The sequence below is a fragment of the Lampris incognitus genome, chromosome 11 (genome assembly GCF_029633865.1).
Source record: "Lampris incognitus isolate fLamInc1 chromosome 11, fLamInc1.hap2, whole genome shotgun sequence".
Classification (NCBI taxonomy): Eukaryota; Metazoa; Chordata; class Actinopteri; order Lampriformes; family Lampridae; genus Lampris; species Lampris incognitus.
Genome location: NC_079221.1, coordinates 57,962,832 through 57,978,550, shown reverse-complemented (window position 1 = coordinate 57,978,550; position 15,719 = coordinate 57,962,832). Strand labels below are relative to the sequence as shown.

The 15,719-nt window shown below is 47.9% G+C and overlaps 1 protein-coding gene across 1 annotated transcript in view; it reads right to left on the bottom strand.

Annotated features, from left to right (window-relative positions):
• The window catches only part of cwc22 (CWC22 spliceosome associated protein homolog), a 79,957-nt gene extending 66,880 nt beyond the window's left edge, over positions 1 to 13,077 (bottom strand). The window contains exons 1-4 of the mRNA XM_056289385.1: positions 13,036 to 13,077; positions 9,003 to 9,057; positions 5,240 to 5,391; positions 4,989 to 5,104 (exon numbers count right to left, since the gene is read on the bottom strand). Of these exons, the coding sequence (XP_056145360.1) occupies positions 4,989 to 5,104; positions 5,240 to 5,391; positions 9,003 to 9,057 (323 nt within the window). The 5' untranslated portion in view covers positions 13,036 to 13,077. The remainder of the gene's footprint in view (positions 1 to 4,988; positions 5,105 to 5,239; positions 5,392 to 9,002; positions 9,058 to 13,035) is intronic.
• Between the last annotated feature and the right edge of the window lie 2,642 nt (positions 13,078 to 15,719).

The following is a 15,719-nucleotide window of genomic DNA, read 5'->3' as shown; positions in this document are numbered from 1 at the left end:
CGCCTTGAATTTTGATTGACATGTAACTTCGAAATGGAATGACATATCAAAATTCTTTTAACAACTTTTCATCAGCATTTTGTGGAGATGACGCACACCAAATGTCATGCGAATCGGATGAACAGCCTCAGACGAGTTCATTTCACTTGTACCTCCGGTTTTTTGAAAATGGCGGGAAATTCGGCAGGCTGAAATTGGCGAGAATGGGTGCGTTAGACTCGGGAGCTTCCAAGGAATTAGACAAAAAAATAATTTCTCAAAAAATTCCACACAGAGCCGGAGATATGACCCAAAACTTAAATGCGCTTATTGTGGCGCCCTGTGGAAACAACAACAAATACAACAATAATAATAATAATAATAACAATGTGGTGATACACAATTGAGGGTAGATTCAGCAGGGGCTGCTGCTCCTTTAAGGCAGACGTTAAGAGTGATGACGTAGACCCTACTTAGAGTTTCTGGGGCGGAGCCATGTTGGCTGCAGCCTAGCGGTTAGCTGGTTGCCACGAGAGATTGTGTTGTATCGGGGTTGTTTTGTGTGGCGAGTAAACGGGATTGACTCGACTCGACCTCTCCGTCTCCTCATTCCTGCACTCCCCCATTGGTAACCCCGCACGTTGACAATGAACATGTCGATCCAAAGCGATGACGACACCGCTCCGGTTCCGAGTGATGCTAACGGTACGACTCATGTTAGCGCTAGCATCTCAGCAGCGACGGGGAAGTAGCCCGAGTTTTGGTAGCACCGTCCCCGCCCGGCCATGGTTTCAGCACATTGAAGCCCAGTTCGAGCTGGGAGGAATAACGCGGGACGTTACGAGGTATTTCCATGTGGTGGCGGCGTTGGATGCCCGGATGACGGCCCAAGCTATGGGGCTACTGGAAGCCCCCCGGCTGTGGGGAAATACGGCACACTCGAGGCCTTCCTTTTGCAGCTCTTCCAGCTGTCGGAGATGGAGAAGGCGGATCGCCTGTAGTCACTCAACGGACTCGGCGATAGCAAACCTTCCGAGCTGCTGGAGAAGATGTTGGCCGTTTTGGGCTCGGCGGACCCCTCCTTCATTCTCACCCGTATGTTTCTGCGGCAGCTCCCAGCGCCTGTGCACACAGCGCTAGCCAGCTCCCCCCTCTCCTCCACCAAAGACTACCACGCTCTGGGTGCGGAAGCGGACAGGATTTTCCTCGCCAACCGGCAGCAGTTCGTTCATGCGATGCTCCCCACCCAGACCTCACCCCTGCCTCTGGAGGACGCAGCGGGCACCGCAGCTGCGGTGGCTGCCCGCCGCCAGCGTGACAGCAGGCTGTGTTATTACCACAACAGGTTTGGTGCCAGGGCCAAGCAGTGTCGCCCGCCATGCAGCTTCAGCGTCCAGGGAAACGCCAGGGCCGGCGCGAACAGCAGCCTGTTGTTTATCAAGGACGCCTTATCTGGCCGGCGGCTGCTGGTCGATACGGGCACTCAGCGTAGCATCCTGCCTGCATCGGCCGCGGACACCATGGCCGGCGGTCAAGGCCCCCCGATGGATGCCGCGAACGGCACGCCCATACGTACCTATGGATCCAGGTATGTGGAGGTGTTTCGGCGGGCGGCGTTCCGGCTGGGACTTCATTATGGCTGCGGTGTCGGTTCCCCTCCTGGGCGCGGACTTCCTGTGCGCCTTCAGGCTGCTGGTGGATGTTACAAACTGTCACTTGATATCCCGTGCACACTGGGAGGTGCAGGGACGCCCGGCTTGTCAAACATGCTCGCCGCCAGAGATACGTATCAACGACTGCTCGCAGAGTTCCCTGACCTCACCACACCCACGTTCTCGTCAGCGGTGGCCAAGCACGGCGTGGAGCACCATATTGCCACCGACGGCCCCCCGGTCCACGCACGTGCTCGGCGCCTCGACTCTGCTAAGCTCGCGATCGCCAGGGAGGAGTTAGCCACCGTGGAACGCCTCGACATTGTGCGCTGCTCGGACAGCCCGTGGGCCTCCCCCCTGCACATGGTTTCTAAGGCCCCTGCGGCGATTTTCGTCGCAAGAACAATGCCACAACCCCTGACCGGTACCCCGTCCTGCACGTACAGGACTTCTCCGCCCACCTGGCGGGGGCCACCATCTTTTCCAAAGTAGATTTGTTGCGGGGCTACCACCAGGTACCGGTCCACCCTCGGGACGTGCCCAAGACAGCGGTCATCACGCCATTTGGACTCTTCGAGTTCCTGCGGTACCCTTTGGTCTCAAGGGGGCAGCGCAAACATTCCAGCAGCTGATGGACTCTGTGCTACGGGATATGCCATTCTTGTTTGTTTACTTGGATGACATTCTCGTGGCCAGCGCATCCGCGGAGGAGCACCTGATGCAGCTCCGGCAGTTGTTCGAGTGGCTCAGTGCGCATGGACTCATAGTCAACCCACCAGAGTGCCAGTTTGGCCTGTAATACATCGACTCCCTCAGCCACCGCATCTCCCCGCAAGGAGCTGTTCCGCTTCCTGCCAGAGTGGACGCCGTCGCCAGTTTTCCACGCCCCCGCACTGTGAAGTCACTGCAGGAGTTTTTGGGCATGGTGAACTTTTATAACAGGTTCATTCCCCACGCAGCTCACTGCATGCGGCCCTTGTAAGAGGCCCTGCGGGGCAAGGAAGCCAAGGGCGAGGCAGACTGGTCCCCGGGGCTGGACCTAGCATTCAATGATGCCAAGGTTGTGCTAGCCAATGCCGCTTTGCTGGCGCACCCGTCCCCCACTGCCCCGATTGCCCCCATGACCGACGCCTCTGACTATGCGGTGTGCGAGCAGTGGGTGGGCAGCGCCTGGCAGCCCCTTGCCTTCTTTAGCAAACATCTTAAGGACAACGAGCAGAAGTACAGCACCTTCGACCGGGAGCTCCTGGGTCTCTTCCTCGCCTCCCGACACTTCAGGTTCCTGTTGGAAGGCCGCCGTTTCACTGCCTTCGTCGACCACAAGCCGCTGACATTTGCCATGGCCAAGACCTCCGAGCCGTGGTCCAGGCACCAACAGCGTCAGCTCTCTGCCATCTCAGAGTTTACCACGGACATCCGGCACGTGGCTGGCAAGGACAACTTGGTCGCTGACTGCCTCTCCCGGGCGGTGGCAGCGTCCGTTCACTTGGGACTCGATTACGCTGCCATGGCTGCAGACCAAGCCGCTGACGTGGACATCCAGGCCTATCGGACGGCCGCTACGGGGCTGCGGTTGGAGGATGTGGTGTTTGACAGCGCCAACGCCATGCTCCTCTGCGACGTTTCCGCGGGCCAGCCCTGACCCATGATGCCCACCGGCTGGCGGCGCCATGTATTTGACGTTATCCATGGCCTTTCCCATCCGGGTGTGAATGCGTCCACTAAGTTGGTGGGGGTCAAGTTCATCTGGCCCAGCCTAAGGAAGGACGTCAAGGCCTGGGCTGACTCCTGCGTGGCGTGCCAGCGTTCCAAGGTACACCGTCATACCAAAGCCCCCTTGGCGCCATTCCTAGTGCCCGAGAGGCGTTTTGATCACGTGAATGTGGACATGGTGGGCCCCCTGACCCCCTCCCAGGGTTCACTCACCTTCTCACCATGGTGGACAGGACCACCAGGTGGCCGGAAGCTGTTCCCCTGTCATCGACCACGTCTACTGAGGTGGCCCGGGCGTTCATCGGGTCCTGGGTGGCCCGTTTTGGCACACCGGCTGACCTCACCTCTAACAGGGGCCCGCAGTTCACGTTGGAGTGCTGGACTGCAGTCGGGGAGGGGCTGGGGGTGAAGCTCCACCGCACCACAGCGTACAACCCGCAGGGCAACGGACTTTGTGAGCGATTTCATCGGCCTATGAAGGCCGCTCTTCGTGCCAGCCTCACGGACAGCAACTGGGTCGATCGCCTCCCGTGGGTCATGCTCGGCCTTCGCTCTGCCCCCAAGGAAGACCTCCAGTCCTCGTCTGCTGAGCTGGTTTACGGCAAGCCGCTGCATGTCACGGGTGAGTTTCTCCCGGACGCTTTGGCCCCCTGGTCAGCAGCTTCTCATCGGGCTGTGGCCCGGGACAGTGCCAATGCTTTCGCTCCGATCCCTACATCTTACCACTGCCTCCCTCAGTCCTACGTCCCCAAAGATTTGCTGTCGGACAAGTACGTCTTCATCTGCCACGACAGCCACCGTACCCCCCTGCAGCCCCCCTACAACGGGCCCTTCCGTATCCTGGAAGCGGGGCCTGAGAACTTAGTGGTGGACATGTGGGGCAAGCCAGAGCGGGTCTCGGTAGATCGTCTCAAGCCTGCCCATTTGGACCTGGGTGGGCCGGTCGAACTGGCCCTGCCCTCGCGGCGTGGACGCCCCCCTTCTCGGGCCCCTGGCCCAACCTCGGCCCCTGCCCGGGCTCCAGCTCTGTCCCCTGCCCCCATACCCATTCAGTGCAGCCGTTTTGGCCGCCTGGTCTGCCCCCCCGAGACGTTGACTGTTTCACCGAGGACTGTTTGCCTGTTGGCTGTTTGTGTTGCACTGAGTACTTTTGTGCTGCATTACTGTTTGGTATTTTTTCGTGATGTTGAATCTGGGGGGGCCTGTGTGGTGATACACAATTGAGGGTAGATTCACCAGGGGCTGCTGCTCCTTTAAGGCAGACGTTCAGAGTGCTGACGTAGGCACTGCTTAGAGTTTCCGGGGTGGAGCCATGTTTGCAGCAGCCTAGCAGTTAGCTGGTTACCACGAGAGATTGTGCTGTATCGGTGTTGTTTTGTGTGGCGAGTAAACGGAATTGACTCGACTCGATCTCTCCGTCTCCTCATTCCTGCAGTCCCACAATAACAACAATAATAATAATCATCATCATCATCATCATCCTTAGAAAAACAATAGGGTTCCCGCAGCTGTCGCTGCTTGGACCCCTAATAAACGGAACAACAGCAGGACATTGGAGGCATGCATGTACGCACAACAGCTATGTTACTACTATACAGCAAAACCCATTTCAAACCATTTGATCCTGGAGCTAGTGGAGCTTACCGTGCATGACGTCCTCTGTCATAGCGGTCTCGTTCTTGACTCCTGGATCGAGATCTGGCTCTGTGTTCAGGAGAGCTGCTTCTGTGTCTCCTCTTCGCCTCATCATCTGGGCCCCTCTAGAAAAACAAGTACAATTGAGTTTAGTTCAGTCCACCCTTACTGAGGATCAACTTTTAGTCCAGAGCCCTCTTTTGGGAACCAGTACTGTGGAGTCACTGGGAGCTGATGACAGGAGCCAACATCTTCCTCACCTTGATCTGGGCTACGCTGCTCCTCATCTTAACCACAGCATCTTCCTCCTCCTCTTCATCACTGCTGTCTGAGCCACTGGAACTGGAGCTCCTACGGTGATGAGGGCTAGCCTGAGCAGAACCAAGTCTCTCTGTGGGACTTCCCTCTTCCTCTAGTGATGGAGAGAGGAGGAAGAAAGGAGCAATGAGACAAGCAGTAAGAGAAGGAGCACAGGAACACAAAGAGAGAGTAACCAGAGAGACGAGGAGGAGAGAGAGAGGGGTTTGTTCAGTGTGTGGATAACCTTTATTTTCCATTGATCAGTCAAGCTGACCGTCAGATTGTGATGGTTAGCTAACGGACGTTATCATGCACACGGTGCTGTCCACTGTAAACACAATGTGGCTGTAGGCTACACTGCACATGATGGAGGAAGTAGTTTGTGAGACAGTCTGTATGCATGCTCAATAATCCAGGTAAGAGAATCACGGCAAGCTGAAGGAGCTCATCTGAACACAGCGTTTACTGCGAGTGGCTGTCACTAGATGAATGACGAAACGTTTCTCTCTCAACAAATGTTGTGTACAGATGAAACATTTCACCTTTCTGTGATTTTGTGAAACAGTTTTCAGTACAGACACTTCAGGAGAAGATACAACGTCTGATATAGCTTTGAGTACCTTTAGATTTTGATCTCCTTGTCACTGATACTTCTTTAGTTTTCACTGTTAAAATTATGAAACTTGTTTGCAACACTCGCATGTTTTTTTTGTTGCTTAAACTGCTCAGTGTCTAAACCTTGGAATGAAAACACAGCAGGTAAAGTCATAGAAGCTTGAGGTGCCACCCATCCATCCATCCATCTATTCATCCATTATCTGACCCGCTTACCCTGCTCTCAGGGTCGCAGGGATGCTGGAGACTATCCCAGCAGTCACTATGAAGAAATAACAAACATGCATATGGTAGAATACTCCACCATATGAACATTTACAGAACAATTACATGAAGCACATGGCAGAACACTGGTAAACACAAGTGTAACTGCAACAGGAGACACAGTGTGCTGGCATCCTGCAGAAGAATCATCTGACAATCTGTCAGTCTTCCTGAAGAAAATCACTTCACTACAAACATCACCAACAACACAGTTAACACTACCTCATGACACGCACAGCAATTCACTTCTGGGAAATAGAGGCTTCACAGAATAGTCGACTATCAGAACCACTAGTCAACTGTCAGAACACTAGTCGATTGTCAGAACCACTAGTCGACTATCAGAACCACTAGTCGACACTGTGCATAGTTACAGACTAATCGTTCATCTGTGGTTTTAGCACCATGCAGTAATGAAGCAGTGGCAATGCATCTACTGCAGATATGCAGCTGGGGGCGCTGTGGTTCCAACATGGATTTACTGGAAACATCATTTTCTACCTGGTGCCATGTTAAATAAACAGAATTGAAGGTAATTAAAGAAGGAAAGACTCCGGCTCTCCTGTGTTTCAGTTTAACAGGTGACCGTGTTAACTGGTAACTTTAGTGACGGCTGCTGTTGGAAACACGAACAGAACATGTAGTGTCCTCCTAAAACCTTTAATTTTACTTTAATCATTCATTCATCCATTATCCAAGCCGCTTATCCGAATTTGGGTCACAGGATGCTGGAGCCTATCCCAGCAGTCATTGGATGGCACACCAGGAGACACCCTGGACAGGCTGCCAGGCCATCACAGGGCCTATATGTAGCGAATTTGGGGGGCAGCCAGGAACCGCCGCAGCCAAAACGCAAACCCGGGTCACCCGCACCACGGGCAACTGCACTAACCAATTGACTAATGGGTCCGACCAGTTTGAAATACTCATCTGTGTTTAATATCCACACTAACCATTTACGTAAGTTAAATTGTACTCAGCAAGACTCATCCACCTCTCATAACGTGTCTTATGACGTGGAAAACACTACAGCTGTATTTTATACTGGTATCCTCAATGGGAAAGTGACCCACATTCAGTCATTTAGCCTGTAACGTTAAAATGTAGACGCTAGCTGTTCTGCTAATCTGTTTCCCCACATCAAAAGGAATTCATTCATTCATTCATTCATCATCAGCCGCTTCTCCGGGGTCGGGTTGTGGTGGCAGCAAGCTAAGTAGGCCACTCCAGACGTCCCTCTCCCCAGCAATGCCCTCCAGCTCCTCCTGGGGGATCCCAAGGCATTCCCAGGCCAGATTGGACATGTAGTCCCTCCAGCGAGTTCTGGGTCTACCCCGGGGTCTGCTCCCAGTTGGCCGTCCCTGGTAAACCTCCAAAGGAAGGCGCCCAAGAGGCATCCTAATCAGATACCCGAACCACCTCAACTGGCTCCTTTCGACGCAAAGGAGCAACAGCTCTACTCTGAGCTCCCTCCGGATGTCCAAGCTCCTCACCGTATCTCTAAGCCTGAGCCCAGACACCCTACGGAGGAAACTCATTTCAGCCGCTTGTATCTGCGATCCCACCTTTTCAGTCACTACCCAAAGCTCATGACCATAGGTGAGGGTTGGAACGAAGATTGACTGGTAAATTGAGAGCTTTGCCTCCCGGCTCAGCTCCTTCTTCACCACAACGGTCTGGTACAACGTCCGCATTACTGCTGATGCTGCACCAATCCGCCTGTCAATCTCCCGCTCCATCCTACATTCGTGAACAGTTTTAATCACTTGCTTCTCGAAGTACCTGCACCACCAGCACTGATATATTCTCCATGTGTCTTGTAATTCTACAAATCTTTTCTCTTTGGCAACATCATTCACGCATTTGATAATGCAAACCCTGCTCGCCAAGTGTTTTTATAAACCTTCTCATTACCGTCAAGCCAAACTCCCACTGACCCCCCCACTAAAATACATTTCAAAAGTTTGCTGTTACACGTTTTATATAGTTTATTTTGAATTAGATCATTTAAAAAGATGCTGGCTGACCTGTGACACTTCTTGTTAGTACTATCGTCACCCAATCTGCTACGAACACCACAACCACCGCATGGAACCGGGAACTTGCATATGGCACTATGCCCTATGGTTGTGGTAAACTACTAACTCATGGCTACTATTAACTAACATTTACACAGGACTACTACTAACACTAACACGACTACTACTAACTACCACTTACACATGACTACTATTAACTAACACTTACAGATGACTACTACTAACACTAACACAGTACTACTGCTAATTACCACTTACACATGACTACTACTAACACTAACAAATGACTACTAGTAACTACCACTTACATATGACTACTACTAACTACCACTTACACACATGACTACTACTAACTACCACATGACCACTATTAATATTAACACATGACCGCGATTAACAGGGACATATATACCTGCTACTAACACACAACTACTGACTACCGCTGACACGAGACAACTACTACTAACTACGACTAACTACCACTTACACATGACGACTACTAACTAACACTAAGAAATGACTACTACCAACTACCACTAACATATGACTACTGCCAACTACCACTAACATATGACTACTACTAACTACCACTAACACACGACTACTTCGAACTAACTCTGATACATGATTACTACTAACTACCACATGACCACTACTAATACTAACACCTGACTACTATTACCACTGACATGTAACTGCTAATAAGACATGCTTACTGACTACCACTGACAAAAGACAAGTACTACTAACTACTACTAACTAACAGTGATGTGTGAATAGTAATTAGCAGCTATTATCAACTTACCACTTTGGTCTCCATCAGCAGGCCTGGAGCATTGACTTCTCCCTGGAGACTCCATCTAGACACCGCACACACAAACACACACACACACACACACACACAAAATTCATGGACATTATTAACTTCGGTATTAATACACATTTAAAACAAGTAAATATGTATGAATTACAAACAGAACTTTTAATGTATTTGTATTGACTATAAAATAATGTGGATTTGTGTGGACGATAACCTGAGCTATAACAAAGTGAACATGCACTATCCTACAGTGAAGATGTGGCTTTGTGTGAACTATACTACTGTGAAGATGTGGCTTTGTGTGAACTATACTACAGTGAAGACGTGGATTGTATGAACTATACTACAGTGAAGATGTGGATTTGTGTGAACTATACTACAGTGAAGATGTGGATTTGTGTGAACTATACTACAGTGAAGACGTGGATTTGTATGAATTGTACTACAGTGAAGATGTGGATTTGTGTGAACTATACTACAGTGGAGATGTGGATTTGTATGAACTATACTACAGTGAAGATGTGGATTTGTATGAACTATACTACAGTGAAGATGTGGATTTGTATGAACTATACTACAGTGAAGATGTGGCTTTGTGTGAACTATACTACAGTGAAGATGTTGCTATGTGTGAACTATACTACAGTGAAGATGTGGCTTTGTGTGAACTATATTACAGTGAAGACGTGGATTTGTGTGAACTATACTACAGTGAAGATGTAGATTTGTGTGAACTACACTACAGTGAAGATGTGGATTTGTGTGAACTACACTACAGTGAAGATGTGGATTTCTGTGAACTATACTCCAGTGAAGATGTTGATTTGTGTCAAATATACTACTGTGAAGATGTGGATTTGTGTCAAATATACTACTGTGAAGATGTGGATTTGTGTCAAATGTACTACTGTGAAGATGTGGATTTGTGTCAAATATACTACTGTGAAGATGTGGATTTGTGTCAAATGTACTACTGTGAAGATGTGGATTTGTGTCAAATATACTACTGTGAAGATGTGGATTTGTGTCAAATGTACTACTGTGAAGATGTGGATTTGTGTGAACTATACTACAGTGAAGATGTGGATTTGTGTGAACTATACTACAGTGAAGATGTGGATTTGTGTGAACTATACTACAGTGAAGACGTGGATTTGTATGAACTATACTACAGTGAAGATGTGGATTTGTGTGAACTACACTACAGTGAAGATGTGGATTTGTGTGAACTACACTACAGTGAAGATGTGGATTTGTGTGAACTATACTACAGTGAAGATGTGGATTTCTGTGAACTATACTACAGTGAAGATGTGGATTTGTGTCAAATATACTACTGTGAAGATGTGGATTTGTGTCAAATGTACTACTGTGAAGATGTGGATTTGTGTCAAATATACTACTGTGAAGATGTGGATTTGTGTAAAATGTACTACTGTGAAGATGTGGATTTGTGTGAACTATACTACAGTGAAGATGTGGATTTGTGTGAACTATACTACAGTGAAGATGTGGATTTGTGTGAACTATACTACAGTGAAGATGTGGATTTGTGTGAACTATACTACAGTGAAGACGTGGATTTGTATGAACTATACTACAGTGAAGATGTGGATTTGTGTGAACTACACTACAGTGAAGATGTGGATTTGTGTGAACTACACTACAGTGAAGATGTGGATTTGTGTGAACTACACTACAGTGAAGATGTGGATTTGTGTGAACTATACTACAGTGAAGATGTGGATTTGTGTGAACTATACTACAGTGAAGATGTGGATTTGTGTGAACTATACTACAGTGAAGATGTGGATTTGTATGAACTATACTACAGTGAAGATGTGGGTTTGTGTGAACTATACTACAGTGAAGATGTGGATTTGTGTGAACTACACTACAGTGAAGATGTGGATTTGTGTGAACTACACTACAGTGAAGATGTGGCTTTGTGTGAACTATACTACAGTGAAGATGTGGATTTGTTTGAACTATACTACAGTGAAGATGTGGATTTCTGTGAACTATACTACAGTGAAGATGTGGATTTGTGTCAAATATACTACTGTGAAGATGTGGATTTGTGTCAAATGTACTACTGTGAAGATGTGGATTTGTGTCAAATATACTACTGTGAAGATGTGGATTTGTGTCAAATGTACTACTGTGAAGATGTGGATTTGTGTGAACTATACTACAGTGAAGATGTGGATTTGTGTGAACTATACTACAGTGAAGATGTGGATTTGTATGAACTATACTACAGTGAAGATGTGGATTTGTGTGAACTATACTACAGTGAAGATGTGGATTTGTGTGAACTATACTACAGTGAAGATGTGGATTTGTGTGAACTATACTACAGTGAAGATGTGGATTTGTGTGAACTATACTACAGTGAAGATGTGGATTTGTGTGAACTATACTACAGTGAAGATGTGGCTTTGTGTGAACTATACTACAGTGAAGACGTGGATTTGTGTGAACTATACTACAGTGAAGATGTAGATTTGTGTGAACTACACTACAGTGAAGATGTGGATTTGTGTGAACTATACTACAGTGAAGATGTGGATTTGTGTGAACTATACTACAGTGAAGATGTGGATTTGTGTGAACTATACTACAGTGAAGATGTGGATTTGTATGAACTATACTACAGTGAAGATGTGGGTTTGTGTGAACTATACTACAGTGAAGATGTGGATTTGTGTGAACTACACTACAGTGAAGATGTGGATTTGTGTGAACTACACTACAGTGAAGATGTGGCTTTGTGTGAACTATACTACAGTGAAGATGTGGATTTGTTTGAACTATACTACAGTGAAGATGTGGATTTCTGTGAACTATACTACAGTGAAGATGTGGATTTGTGTCAAATATACTACTGTGAAGATGTGGATTTGTGTCAAATGTACTACTGTGAAGATGTGGATTTGTGTCAAATATACTACTGTAAAGATGTGGATTTGTGTGAACTGTACTACAGTGAAGATGTGGATTTGTGTGAACTATACTACAGTGAAGATGTGGATTTGTATGAACTATACTACAGTGAAGATGTGGATTTGTGTGAACTATACTACAGTGAAGATGTGGATTTGTGTGAACTATACTACAGTGAAGATGTGGATTTGTGTGAACTATACTACAGTGAAGATGTGGATTTGTGTGAACTATACTACAGTGAAGATGTGGATTTGTGTGAACTATACTACAGTGAAGATGTGGATTTGTGTGAACTATACTACAGTGAAGATGTGGATTTGTGTGAACTATACTACAGTGAAGCTGTGGATTTGTGTGAACTATACTACAGTGAAGACGTGGATTTGTGTGAACTATACTACAGTGAAGATGTGGATTTGTATGAACTATACTACAGTGAAGATGTGGCTTTGTGTGAACTATACTACAGTGAAGATGTGGATTTGTGTGAACTATACTACAGTGAAGATGTGGATTTGTGTGAACTATAGTACAGTGAAGACGTGGATTTGTGTGAACTACACTACAGTGAAGATGTGGATTTGTGTGAACTATACTACAGTGAAGATGTGGCTTTGTGTGAACTACACTACAGTGAAGATGTGGATTTGTGTGAACTATACTACAGTGAAGATGTGGATTTGTGTGAACTATACTACAGTGAAGATGTGGATTTGTGTGAACTATAGTACAGTGAAGACGTGGATTTGTGTGAACTACACTACAGTGAAGATGTGGATTTGTGTGAACTATACTACAGTGAAGATGTGGCTTTGTGTGAACTATACTACAGTGAAGATGTGGATTTGTGTGAACTATACTACAGTGAAGATGTGGATTTGTGTGAACTATACTACAGTGAAGATGTGGCTTTGTGTGAACGCGTTTGGAGAACGGGCTCGCTCGCGCTTCGGCCGGCCAGCTGTCCGTCACAGCCCGCCCGTTCCGCGCGGTGGTTTCTCCTAAATAAAGTGCACCACCTCGTGTGTGTTTGTGTTGTCCATTCTCGTGAAGGTGTATCATGACTTACCTGTTCGTTTTCGAAAGCGTTAGCCCCGAACGTTAGGTCCGCGCCGTCGGTAGAGGAAAACTTCCGGTTGTAACCAATATACTTCCGGGGTAGAAAACTATTTGCGGGTTTCACAATAAATGTCCGGGAAACTTTCAAATAAAGGCAATAGACCGCCGGAACACTTCCGGGTACCTTGACAACAGGACGCCAGGAGAGGGGGACAGGAAGCCCGAGCCGCCGAGCCGTATTAGATGGGCAGCCTGGCCGGAGCTGCCATGGCCACAAGTTGCTGTGTGTGTGTGTGTGTGTGTGTGTGTGTGTGTGTGTGTGTGTGTGTGTGTGTGTGTGTGTGTGTGTGTGTGTGTGTGTGTCTGTGTGTGTGTGTGTGTGTGTGTGTGTGTGTGTGTGTGTGTGTGTGTGTGTGTCTGTGTGTGTGTGTGTGTGTGTGTGGTGGTGAACTGTACTGCTAACAGTGGAACCGGTTGGTCTGGGGCAGGTTGAGCCGGTGGCTGTGTGGCAGTCCACAGTGAGCTAAACCTGTCTGAATGGGACCACACTCTTCAAACCCATATGTATTTTATCCATTAAACATCATAAGATGCTCCCCCCCCCCTGAATATTTGGTCACATGCTCAATTCTGTTTCTCTTTCCTAGAAACAAGGGGTCACTACCCCGGCCTCTTACCCAGTTAAAATGCAGACAGTGTTGTCACATTATTATGGTCCTCCTTACTGAGCAGTATATCATCATGCATCATTGTATGCAGTCATGTGTAAACCAGTAAAAAGTCCTAATTGAATAAAATGCAAACATGTGTTGAAAATGTAGCCTAGCTCCTGTGTCTTCTCCCCATGGCTGCTCTAAGTCATGATGTGTGATTTAATGTTTGCCTTTTATCATTTCAGGGTGTAATGCAAAGGACCCCCCCCCTCAGGTGTTCTGATACAGGTTTGGGCTGTAGATACTTCTAGACACACAGCACCTCTATACATGTCCAAGGCATCACGCTCATGCTCCCTACCCCAGACAACTCCAGGGGCCATGAGCCTGTCTTTGGTTGAGCCTTTGTGGAGCATGTCTCTCAGTAGTGCTGTCGATGGTTTGTCGAGGCATGTGTGTAGCACTCTGTGCGCCGATGTTCCTGTGATTCTCCCAACCCGCTCTTGGTGCCATGCAGCGCATTGTGACTGATTTAAGGTAGCCTGCTCTATGGCCTCCTCTTGTTCCTCGGTCATGACCAGTTCAGAGAACCAGGGTGTTGGCCTGAGTGGCAGAGAAAGCCCTTGACATGTGCTGTGACCTACGGAGAGCTCTCCAGTCCCGGCCAAGAGCTGAAGGAACTGCTGCTGCTGCTCCTGCGGGGGGGGGCATCTGGAGTTGCCCTCTTCCTTGGCCTGCCTTCCTTCCTTTCTGTGCTTTCTGAATAAAATGTGATGTTGCAGATTCTGTCGGTCTCCACCTTTTTAGTCGACGCTTTATTCCACGCACAGGCTATACTGGTGGGTGTCACACTCGTGCAGCCTAAACGGAGCATGTCTCTCCGAGTCTGAAATGGAAGTGATTTTTTTACTACAGTCATTTCATTCAATATGTTATATTGAGATGTAGAACTCATTACTTTCCTCAAACAATGTAGCTATTATTATTTATAGTAGTGTTGGTATTGTTAGTCGGCTTACCCTGCCATGCCATCGCAGTGAGCACTCAGAATTGCTCCTGTGCTCCTGGCAGCAACCCGTGTATTGTGGGGTTTCTCTGTGACGCTACACGATGGCTTCACCTGGGTCCTGGATACGGTGATGTCCTTCGATGGATTATAGTGTTCAACAACAGATACCCACCCACTTGAAAAAAACTTGTGAGCCTCCAGTGATTTGTAATTTTTCATTTTCTTCGCCGTGTAAATACCTGTATGAGACCATGGAAATTCAAATCGGGTTGAGGCTTCTATCCCCCCTCCAGCTCCGCCCGCTCTAACGTTCCAACGCGGAAGTGCAGCGGTCTATCAGGTCATCTGGCCACAACGCTTATTGACAGAAACGTTTCATCATCACCTGCAGTCACTGTACTGTCTATAAGGGTGGGGTAGCTGCAGGCACTGCATTGTGTATAGGGGTGGGGACACCTGCAGTCACTGTATTGTTTATAAGGGTGGGGACACCTGCAGGCACTGTATTGTTTATAAGGGTGGGGACACCTGCAGTCACTGTACTGTCTATAAGGGTGGGGGTACCTGCAGTCACTGTATTGTTTATAAGGGTGGGACACCTGCAGGCACTGTATTGTTTATAAGGGTGGGGTACCTGCAGTCACTGTATTGTTTATAAGGGTGGGGTACCTGCAGTCACTGTATTGTTTATAAGGGTGGGACACCTGCAGTCACTGTATTGTTTATAAGGGTGGGGTACCTGCAGTCACTGTATTGTCTATAAGGGTGGGGTACCTGCAGTCACTGCGTTGTTTATAGGGGTGGGGTACGTGCGGTGACTGTACTGTCTATAAGGGTGGGGTCGCTGCAGTCAGGTGAGAGTGGAGAGGGTGCCTGATGGCGTTTCTCTCAGTAGACCTTGTGTGCAGATGAACTGCTTCAACCTTCTGTGATTTCCTCTCCTGAGTTACTGAGCAGCATCAAGGGATTTTAATACTGTTTTAGATGAAAATGTAGATCGATGGCCTCTAAAGAATATGACCACTTACTGCG